General features: G+C 51.8%; 1 protein-coding gene across 10 annotated transcripts in view; it reads left to right on the top strand.

Moving 5' to 3' along the window:
• The window catches only part of PIGG (phosphatidylinositol glycan anchor biosynthesis class G), a 45,705-nt gene that overhangs the window by 19,246 nt on the left and 15,077 nt on the right, over nucleotides 1-11,382 (top strand). For 5 of the 10 annotated variants that reach the window (XM_050789785.1, XM_050789789.1, XM_050789786.1 and 2 more), the window contains 4 exons: nucleotides 102-314; nucleotides 5,617-5,834; nucleotides 6,222-6,503; nucleotides 8,015-8,469. In XM_050789785.1, the coding sequence (XP_050645742.1) occupies nucleotides 102-314; nucleotides 5,617-5,834; nucleotides 6,222-6,503; nucleotides 8,015-8,469 (1,168 nt within the window). Of the gene's footprint in view, nucleotides 1-101; nucleotides 315-5,616; nucleotides 5,864-6,221; nucleotides 7,399-8,014; nucleotides 8,470-10,002; nucleotides 11,315-11,382 lie in introns of those variants that run through there. The other 5 variants (XR_007725572.1, XM_050789791.1, XM_050789788.1 and 2 more) reach the window with 5 other exon arrangements.

The raw sequence follows: 11,382 nt of genomic DNA, 5'->3' as shown, positions 1-11,382 counted from the left end.
GGATCATTTGGCTCATGTTAGTTGTAGAAGGTCTAATTCAAGAATGACTACCATCTTAAACTTTCTAGAAGTCTGTTACTTAAAATGTTTTCTTTTTCTAGGTGATATCCGACATCCAAAGCATGTCCAACAGACGGATGTGGCCGCGACCCTGGCGATAGCACTTGGATTGCCGATTCCGAAAGACAGCGTAGGGAGCCTTCTATTCCCGGTGGTGGAAGGAAGACCAATGAGAGAGCAGTTGAGATTTTTACATTTGAATACAGTGCAGCTTAGTAAACTGTTGCAAGAGAATGTACCGTCATATGAAAAAGGTCAGTCAACTCATCTTTTCCGAACTCTGTCAGAGCTGTGTGTTTCCACTGAGGTCGTGTTTCTCCAACGTCTTTCTGTGGTATGCAGTTTGTCAGGAATATTTTTTCATCACTACTCTTTGATTATACAGACTGTGCTTCTGTTTTCTTAGAACTTTTAACAATCACCATTGGCAACACCCTCAGATGCAGTTATCTAATTAAAGTTCTTTCATAAATTTATTCATTCAACAGCTATTTACCAGGATCTTGTTAAGAATGAGATCTTTTTAAGAATGAGAGGCTGTTACAGGCACTGGAGACAGATCATTGAGCGGTAAGAGGCTCTGCCCTCATGGAAACTTCCAGAGGGAGGAGAGAAAAGGAAGTGATCGATGGCCAGTGGTGATGAGTACCTTAGGAAAAGAATAAACAGGGCTGGGCCTGTGAGGGCTGGCTCACACTTGTGATCCCAGCACTCTGGGAGGCCGAGGCAGGCGGATCATGAGTTCAGGAGTTCAAGACCAGCCTGACCAACACAGTGAAACCCCATCTCTACTAAAAATACAAAAATTAGCATGATAGCGGGCACCTGTAATCCCAGCTCCTCGGGAGGCTGAGGCAGGAGAATTGCTTGAATCCCAGAGGCGGAGGTTGCAGTGAGCTGAGATCACACCACTGCACTCCAGCCTGGGCGACAGCGAGACTCCATCTCAAAAAAAAAAAAAAAGAATAAACAGCCATGGGGTGGGAAGTGAAGCGGGTTGGGGAGCTGCTGGGGTAGGCTGGCCACTGGCCATCTGGGAGGGCACATTACAGGCTGTGGGGGCAGCAGACAGGGTCCTCCACGGGGCGCACGTTCAGGGGATGGTCAGAGCAGGGGCCAGAGTGGCAAGACAGGGCAGAGGAGATGGCGTTAAGGCATGAGGGCCACTAGGCACTGCAGGGGCTTTCCCTTTTATTCTGAGTTAAATGGGGAGCTGCTGCAGGGTTTGGTGAGAGCTAGAGTCCTCCACTTGCATTTTCAAAGGCTGTCTCAGGTACCCTTGTGGAGGATTCTGCTTTGTGCTGTGGGAGGAGACCAGTCGGGAGGCAGTGGCTGTACTTCTGTGAGAGGTGAGGGTGGCCAGTGCCCAGGCAGTGGCGGTGGAGAAGTGGTTGCGTTCTGGAAAAATTTTGAGGATCATGAAGACAGGATTTGCTCATGTGCTGAGAGACTGGGTATGAGCAGAGCAGAGGCGTTAGGTACCACTCCGGGACTTTCAGCTGAAAGCGAAGGAGCAGGGTAATCATTTCCTCAGGAGGGCACGACTTAGGGGGAGCAGTTCTGCAAGGCAGGTGCTTGTGGGTGGGGTGTTGGTGTCCAGGAAGCCTTGTAAAGAAGTAATTTCAGGAAGCAGGGAGTGGGCTGCTGTGTCAAAGGTTGGTATCGAATAAAATCAGGAATTGAGAGCTGAGTTTCGGATCTGGCTGCGGGAGATGATGAGTAACTTCGTCAGATGGAAAGTAGGGTAAGGCCTGGCTGGTACTGGGCAGGAGAGAGCCCTCGGCAGCAGACACAGCCACCCTAATGGGAGTAGGAGGTGAGGTTGCCTGAGGTGGGTGTGGGGCCAAGGGAGGTGCCAGGAGACAGCTGCAGGAAGGATCCAGGAGAGGAACGTTTGTCTCCCTGAGACATCTTCAGGCAATCGACTCTGACGTAGCCACGTTCATCAGAGAATCATGTTTGACACTGGGGCTCCTTCGAGAGCCTGGAGGAAGTCGGCTCCTATTTGGGGGCAGCAGTTAATGTGTTGGCGGATTTCCCTACTTGAAGTAGCGGGATACTATTACTACCAAATAGAGTGAACGTCCACAAGCTTGCGCTGAGATAGAAACCGGCCTCCTAGAGTCACTTGTGGAAGACAAACCCGGCCAGCCAAGGAGTGCTGGGAACTGGATGTGATGAGTGGCCGGAGGCCCCACTGAGCACCAGCTCTCACCCTGTGAGGTGGCCAGGTGGAGGCCTTTGGCCATGGAGACATTTAGTCAAGACCAGGGACAACCGTGACTTGTGCTTTTGGTTTTTTAAAAAATAGTCTGAGTTTGGTAGCTTTTGCATATTGCTTGTTTTGTTAATGTGTCCTTTTTTCTGTGCTAAGAGCAATGAAAACACCAACAAAAGAAGTTTAATTTTTGGCCGGGCACAGTGGCTCACGCCTGTAATCCCAGCACTTTGGGAGGTCAAGGCTGGCGGATAACGAGGTCAGGAGATCGAGACCATCCTGGCTAACACGGTGGTGACACCCGGTCTCTACTAAAAATACAAAAAATTAGCTGGGTGTGGTGGCGGCGCCTGTAGTCCCAGCTACTCTGGAGCCTGAGGCGGGAGAATGGCGTGAACCTGGGAGGTGGAGCTTACAGTGAGCCGAGATCATGCCACTGCACTCCAGCCTGGGCGACAGAGTGAGACTCCGTCTCCAAAACAAAACAAAAAAATACCAACAAAATCAAAAAAACAATGGAAGGGTTATTTGCCTGTTCCGGAAGCAGTGGCTGGGGGAAGTTGGGAACCACAGTGGATATGGGAGGAAACCAGCCTGTTAAATGAATGCAAGAGCCTCCCTTGACTGAAAACACAGCCCACAGCGTCTGGGACACCCCCCTTGGCGGCCCATTGTCTACACCGTCGGGGATCACATTTCCTAAAACAAAATAGGGTACGTGTTCTGACACTGAAATATGTTTTAGAACCCACAGCCAGGCCCGTACAGTCCTTGGGTGGTGTCCAGTCTGTTGGAGGTGCCCGGCTCTCTCAGTGTAGTGGGACTGGCCTTTTCTCGCCTCTGGACTTTCGCACATGCTGTTCCCATCAACTTGATGCTCTTCCTCTAGTTTTTTGCCTGGCGAATTCCTGGGTACCGTTTACATTTCAGCATAAACATCAGACCTTCCTGGTCCAGCGCCCACTCCCAGTCCAAAATCAGTTCCTCCCCATTACCAAAAATCCCTCATTGGTACCCTCTACTTTTCCTTCCTGGGAAACTTGTAATTACAACTGTAATGCAGTCACAGTTTGTAATTACACTTGTGTGTGTGTGTGTGTGTGTGTGTGTGTGTGTGTGTGTGTGTGCGCACGCGTGCCTGTGAGCCCTACTGGATCCAGGCCCCAGCAGGCAAGGATTGCACCTGCTTGCTCGCCATGTCATGTCTTTCCCCTGGCACAGCGCCTGGCACAGCGCCTGGCATGTTGTCCACGCTCCATGGATATTTGTTTCGATGCACAGATGCACCCTCATAGCTCGTGGGGTATAGGCACAGGTACCCATGTCTCTGTGACTCGGGGGTGGTGGGGTGTGGACACAGGCGTCCCCACTCCAGGGTAGTGGGTGTAGCAATGAAGAATGCCAGCCCTGGAACCAGACTGCCTGAGTTTCGTTTGCAGCTTTTACCCACTGGTGCTGTGGCCTGGGTGTGTGACTCACCCCCTGTGTCTCAGTTGCCTCCTCTGGAGAAGTTCTGATGCTCATCCCTGCCTCATAGGGTTATTAGGGAGGTGAAACGAGCGAGCTGCGTAGTGTTGCTGGCCACTGGCACTTAGTGCAGAGCACCTGGTGCCAGCAGCCATGGGGTGGGCCTGCAGGCGTGTGGGTTCACGCTCAGGGACTTGGTGCCGGCAGCAGTAGGTTGGGCCTGCAGGCGTGTGGGTTCACGCTCAGGGACTCGTGCCACAGCGCCCTGGACCTCAGTGGCTCAAGTGCCCGTGGCAGCTCTTTCACTGCTGTGATGACAGCAGACCTGGGGCATGCAGAGCCACCGAGTGGCGAGCCTGCCAAGAGGCACAACTGAGACCCTCCTTGGCGTGGCTCTTCTGGAGTAGGAAACGCATGTCAAAAACCGAGGGGGTCTCGGGAAGCAAGTTCTTGCTTTAAAGGCCAGTCTAGGCCGGGCGTGGTGGTTCACGCCTGTAATCCCAGCACTTTGGGAGGCCGAGGTGGGCAGATCACGAGGTCAGGAGATCGAGACCATCTGGCTAACACAGTGAAACCCCGTCTCTACTAAAAAATACAAAATCTGGCCGGGCGCGGTGGCTCAAGCCTGTAATCCCAGCACTTTGGGAGGCTGAGGCGGGTGGATCACCAGGTCAGGAGATCGAGACTATCCTGGCTAACATGGTGAAACCCCGTCTCTACTAAAAATACAAAAAAAAACTAGCCGGGTGTGGTGGCGGGCGCCTGTAGTCCCAGCTACTTGGGAGGCTGAGGCGGGAGAATGGCGTGAACCCGGGAGGCAGAGCTTGCAGTGAGCCGAGATCACGCCACTGCACTCCAGCCTGGGAGACACAGCGAGACTCCGTCTCAAAAAAAAAAAAAAAAAAAATACAAAATCTTAGCCGGGCATGGTGGCAGGCACCTGTAGTTCCAGCTACTTGGGAGGCTGAGGCAGGAGAATGATGTCAACCCAGGAGGCAGAGCTTGCAGTGAGCCGAGATCACGCCACTGCACTCCAGCCTGGGCGACAGAGCGAGACTCCGTCTCAAAAAACAAAACAAAACAAAAAACCAGTCTAATCACAAGTGAGCGTGGTCCAGGCAGAGGCTCACGCATCAGCCAGCTCTGGAAAGAAAGGACATCAGCTGTGCCATGAGCAGCATGGCACTATGGTCTAAAAGAGGGTGCCATAGCAGAGGGGCAGGGCTTTATCCAGAGGCAGGGCATCCATGCTCCCAGCAGAGCTCACCCTTGTGAGCAGAGAGGGCTGGAAACTGCTCTCCCTTTCCAAAGAGGATGTGAGGAAGTCACCCAGGCTACAGAACGGGGGATGTTAGAGCTCGGAAGGGCCAGTCTGCACAGGGGAAGTGGGTGTGGTGGAGAACGGTCAAGCCGCTGCCTGCCCAGTCCGCATACAGTGCTGTAAGGGTTAGAAAGACTGTAAAACCTGACTGTTGACAAAATGCATTTCAGGATTGTTTGTATATTGCACGTTGACAAGAAGGAGAGAGTAGAAAGAGACAGAACAGGGAGGAGGAAGTGAGAGTGATGAGGGAGGCAGAGAAAGAGATCAGGCAGCACAGGGGGCAGTCACTGCCGTCCGCAGGGTGTATGCCAAGGACCAAGGCCCGTATCGCCAGAGGGCGGATGGATGCACATCGGCGGCTTTCCAGGCTTTACAGAAGACGTTGCAGACCCCCACCCAAAGGAATGGTTCATCTTCGTTAAGTGTCAGTTCTAAAAAGAGAAGGCTTTGCCATGTGCCACGCGTAACTAAATACTTTGAGATTATGTATATATATGTATGTTCATGGTGTGTGCGTGCGCATGTAACTTTTCTGTCTTCTTAATAGATCCTGGGTTTGAGCAGTTTAAAATGTCAGAAAGATTGCATGGGAACTGGATCAGACTGTACTTGGAGGAAAAGCATTCAGAAGTCCTGTTCAACCTGGGCTCCAAGGTTCTCAGGCAGTACCTGGCTGCTCTGAAGACGCTGAGCTTGTCCCTGAGCACACAAGTGGCCCAGTACGACATGTATTCGATGATGGTGGGGACTGTCGTGGTTTTGGAGGTACAGATGCTCACACAGTCGTGGCTCAGGTGTTGCATTGATTTGATAACTCAGCCAAATATTTATAGTTTTAAGTATATATCTTGATGTTATTAAAAATGGGAAAATATTAATTTTCTTGTTTAACTCTTTCGTGGTGTGTCCTGATTTGTGACAAGACCCAGAGTATTGTCAGGTGTCAATTGGCATCACTCAGTATTGCTACAGGTGATAAAAAAAAATCACGCCATGCATTTTGGGGCAGTTAATTAAGAATCATCTTTTCCTGAGCTTTCTTTTCTGCTTTTACTGTGTGGACAGCTGACACGAGAGCGGGAGCTGGGCTTGTTTTTAAGTGGGTTTCTCCAAGCCCAGCGGTCTGTGAACGCTGCTGTTTCTCTGTTCCAGGTTCTCACCCTGCTCCTGCTCAGCGTCCCACAGGCACTGCACAGAAAGGCTGAGCTGGAAGTCCCACTGTCATCTCCTGGGTTTTCTCTGCTCTTTTATTTGGTAATCTTGGTTCTTTCGGCCGTTCACGTCATTGTGTGCACCTCAGCTGAAAGTTCGTGCTACTTCTGTGGCCTCTCGTGGCTGGCAGCAGGTGGGGTGATGGTGCTGGCCTCGGCGCTGCTGTGTGTGGTCGTTTCTGTTCTGACCAACATGCTCGTGGGTGGAAACGCCTCCAGGAAGGTACGTACGGCTGGTTCCTAGGAATGTGATGTGGTCCTTCTGCTCAGGCTGTTCTTGTTGTTTCAGGCTGCCTTTCATTTACCAGACTTCCGTTGAACACCTGGTGTGTGCCAAGTGCTGGCAGTGCCCTGGACAGGGGGCCTCAGGGAAGGACTTGGAGCAGCCTTATCCGAGGCCTCAGGGTGTCCTGACACAGGTGTTCACATCTGTGCTGTCAGGTCACATGCCTTAGTTCTTGGAAAGCTAGGTTCCTGCGACTGTCACAAAGGCGATTGTAAAGAGCTGGTGGTCACAGAGGAATGAACCCCCCACTGAGGGGGTGCGTGAATCAGACAGCCTCCCAGCAGAGGCGTGGGAGCTGCAGCTGAGGGAAGAAAAGACAGTTGTCCTGGACACTCAGGAGGGTCAAAAGGAGACTTGGTCGCCTCACTCATCCTGCTGCCTCCAGAATGCATCCTGCCTCATCAGGTCCAGATTTCTTTCCAAGGCGGATGTTTTCTGTTGGAATTCTTAGTCTTTGGCCTCGGACACCTTCATTTGTTAGCTGGGGAGTGGTGGCGAGGCAGTGAGAAAGAGGCGGATTGTCGCACTCAGATCCAGAGTCCAGGATGAAGTGACTTAGTGCAGTGGCAGCAGGACTGTTGGCCCCCACCCCAGCCCTGCGCAGCCCTTATCCGCTCTTGGCTTGAGCTGTCAGAGGCCCTGTGCTGAGTGTCTGTCCGAGACACAGCGTTGTGATCAGGCCACAGGCTTCCTCGGAGCCAGGATGATCTGCATCCATGCTCGCACCTCGGGCCTACCTGGGCTCATGCTCTCTCTCCCTGTATTGAATTAGTACCTAGCCGCACGCAATATATAGTTATCAAAAGAGTAAGTGGCAATAATTGAATCCTCATCTTTGATTTTGACTGCTTTAAGTTCGTATATTTAAGGGACAGTACTGTGATGTCAACTTTGTCATTTCAACAGAATTAACCATTTTAGTGGAAACTTTCTGGATTTCTGGAATATTCATGAGAAATTCAAGGTCTGGTTTGGTGGGATGTATTGTTGGGGTTCTTTGGTTTCAAGAAGCAGGAACTGGCGATGCCCATCTGAAGACCAGAGCTCTTCAAGAGCCTGGACGCGGGAGCACGGAGGGCCAGGGCCAGGAGCCTCTGGGCAAGCTCTTTGGGCTCCATCACTGCCCAGAGGGTTCTGACCATATTCAGTCTTTGTCGCTCAGCTTGGGCCTTGCAGTCCAGTGGGAGGACATGCTGGCTGGCCGTGCTGTGTCCCGGCTCCCCTGCCTGGGCTGAGGGCGTCTCCACTTCTGCAGGCTGCGTCCCAAGAGGAGGGTTCCTGCCATTGGAGCAGAAGGGGGCTGTTCCAGTGTAGGGGCCCAGGTGCTGGGTGCGAGGAACAACGGTGTGTGTCCAGGGCATTTTCTGCTGTGAGCAAGGACTTGACATGCCACAAGATGTGCGTAATTATCAGACTGTCTCTTACAAAATGTGCTTTGCTTTTTACAGAACCCTGTGCATCCCAGCTCAAGGTGGTCAGAGCTAGACCTTCTTATTCTGCTAGGGACGGCGGGCCACGTCTTGAGCCTGGGTGCCAGCAGCTTCGTGGAGGAGGAACACCAGACCTGGTACTTCCTTGTGAACACCTTGTGTCTAGCTCTGAGCCAAGAAACCTACAGAAACTGCTTTCTGGGAGACGACAGTGAGCCTCCATGTGGCCTCCGTGTGGAACAAGGGCTTGACGGGGCCACAGCAGCGTGGCAGGACGGGCCTGCCTGTGATGCGCTGGAGCGAGACAAAGGCCACAGAAGCCCCTCTGCCTCCCAAGGGCTCAGAGGCCACGAGAAGTGGATGGTGCTGGCCAGTCCGTGGCTGATACTGGCCTGCTGCCGGCTGCTGCGCTCTCTAAACCAGACAGGTGTGCAGTGGGCTCACCGGCCTGACCTCGGCCACTGGCTCACCAGGTGAGAGCATGGGCCTGTGGTCACAGGCCAGACTTTCTACAGCCAGTTGGTCACCTGCCAAGCTCTTCTTTTTCTAAATTGAGATCATTTTTCATATTAAGAATGGGATAGTATTTTGAGATCTGAAGAACTGGGAAAATATACTAAAACCAGTGTTTTTACTAGATACTAGAATTAGTGTTGAGAGGTGAATTTATTTGGGGGCTGGCCTAATAGGTTTGATTTATTAGTGCTGAACCACTGTAACTCTTCGTGATTGAAACCTTGTGTTTCAATGATCATGATAGTAAAGATGTCATTTCGGGGTCAGGCTTGCTAATGGTTTGTTCTGGACGCCCCGTCCATGCCCAGGCTGTGTGCCCCCCGCCCATCACTCAGCGTCTCCCTGTGTCAGGCCATTCCTGCGTTGCTGTAAAGAAATACCTGAGGCCGGGTCACGTGTAAGGAAAGAGGCTCATCTTGGCTCTCAGCTCTGCAGGCGGCACAGGAGGCATGGTGTTGGCATCTGCTCCTGGAGAGGCCTCAGGAAACTGGCAGTTATGGCGGAGGGCAAAGCAGGAGACAGCACTTCATGTGGCGAGAGCAGGAGCCAGAGAGGGATGGGGGAGGTGTCTGGTGCTTTTAAACACCAACTCTCTTGTGAACAGCCAGAGGGAGAATGTGCTCATTACTGCGAAGATGGCACCAAGCCATTCATGAGGGATCTGCCCCCATGACCCAGACGTCTCCCACCAAGCTCACTTCCAACCCTGGAGGTCCAGTGTCTTTTTTTTTTGAAACGGAGTTTCAGTCTCACCCATGCTGGAGTGCAGTGGCACAATCTCGGCTCACTGCAACCTCTGCCCCCCGGTTCAAGAGATTCTCCTGTCTCGGCCCCTGAGTAGCTGGGATTACAGGTGCCGCCACCATGCCTGGCTAATTTTTGTGTTTTTAGTGGAGACGGGGTGTCACCATGTTGGCTGGGCTGGTCTCGAACTCCTGAACTCAAGTGATCCACCCACCTCGGCCTCCCAAAGTGCTAGGATTACAGGTGTGAGCCACTGTGCCCAGCCTGAATGTTCAAGTTCAATGTGAGATTTGCAGTGGACAAACATCTAAGCCATGTCATTCCCCCAGACCCATATCCCACTGCCGATGATCCCCAGGGCAGCAGCAAGGATGGGGTCAGCCAGGCAAAGTGGGTGCAGCGTCTGTGGGTCAGCTTTGTCCTTAGCTCCCCTCCTTTCTCCTCTCCATCCTCCCTTTTCTCTCTCCTCACCCTGAGGGTAAGAGCCGTGTGGAGGAATTCAGCCACCTCCTGAGCCTTTCATTGGCAACTGGAAAACCGCCTAGAAAGTGTAGCAAATCATTTCAAGCAAGGCTCAAAATAAGTATAAGAAACTAGGACAGAAAAATAATTAAGATTTGTCTAGACTTTAAATTTTAATTATCTGGCAGTGAAGACTTAGGAAGCTAAAGTAAAAGAAGAACAGCAAAATGAAACAGTATCTGCGATGAGAGTAACAGGCACAGGTTGTGGTCTCGTCACTGCAGAGAACTCCTATAAGAAATGCCAGCAGAAGGAAAAGAGAAATGCCCAGTCCTAGTAATGAGGGTACTTCCGGTTAAATGACAGGGTGTGACTTCATACCTGCTGAGGCAGAGAAACAGAACTGAATGACGAGACTCAGTCTTGGTGAGCATGTGAGGATTCCTGGGGCCACGTTAGTGTCACGGTTCTTTTGGAAGATACTTGTAAATTTACATCAGAAGCTGCGAAATTACAGATTCTTCTGATTAAGTAATTCTTGTGGGAGGCTAAGCATTAACTAAATTACTAAAACCTTGGTAACCAAAGTCATCACAGATCGGGTCCTTCAGGTAATCTGCCTGCCGTGTGCCCACACATTTCCTTTCCAGAGCAACCCCGGAGAGAGGACTTTGGTTGGTCCCCGCTCCGGAGGTGAGGAAGCGGAGGGGGAACAGGCTGACGGGAGGTTGTGCTGGGCACGCCAGCTTCGGGGTCGGATCCCAGGCATGTAGAGCAGGGTGTGTCACGGAGCTCCGTGTCCCGGAATAGCACTGTGACACCTTGTTCCTGACTTTCCTGGAAAGTTAAAGCATTAGGAGAGAACTGGCTGGCTTTCCACCCCACATGCAAGAGCCATCCCCCACCGCGTTATCCGCAGTTTTGCTTACCCGAGGTCAACCGTTGTCTGAAAATATTACAGTATTTTGAGACAGCGCACATTCATATAATTTCTGACAGTAACAATTACATTGTTATAATTGTTCTACTTTATTATTATAACAGTCCTGAAGATTGTGTAAAAACACGTGCCATTTTAAAAGTAACAATACAAAAAAACCCAGGTGCCCCTTCCTGGGGTGAGGCCCAGGCCCCCGTGTGGCCCCAGTCTCCCCCTCCCATCCTGGGAGGCTTTGAAGTGAGAGCTGCCGTGAAAGAAACAGAAGGGAGCCCGGCCGTCACTGCCTCACACTCAGGCCAGGGCTGGCTGGTGCTGCACCACTGCAGTACGGTCAGGACTTCGGGCTCTGCTCTCTGACGAGCTGTCAACCTCTGCACCATCTCCTCACCCAGGAGCAGGTGACGGCAGACCCTGTGAGAAGCCATGTGGGTCTAGGGACATATCGTGCATTACCGAGTTAATGGGAGAGGGTGGGAGGAGGAGGTGAGCTGGTAGATGCAGGCCTGCTCCCGAGAGGGTACCAGGGGACAAGAGGACTCTTTATATATTTGTTACCACCTGGCCTCTGGGCATCCAGATCTGATGATGGGAAACCTATTTGTGAATGAGAAGTGAGAGTTCAAGTTGACTGTCCTTTTTTTTTTTTTTTTTTTAAATGAGGTCTCACCATGTGGCCCAGGCTGGTCTCAAACTCCTGGCCTCAAGCGATCCTTACGCCTCGGCA

The sequence above is a fragment of the Macaca thibetana genome, chromosome 5, assembly GCF_024542745.1.
Source record: "Macaca thibetana thibetana isolate TM-01 chromosome 5, ASM2454274v1, whole genome shotgun sequence".
NCBI lineage: Eukaryota > Metazoa > Chordata > Mammalia > Primates > Cercopithecidae > Macaca > Macaca thibetana.
Note: the sequence above shows the minus strand (reverse complement) of the source record. Positions and strands in the feature narration are given on the sequence as shown.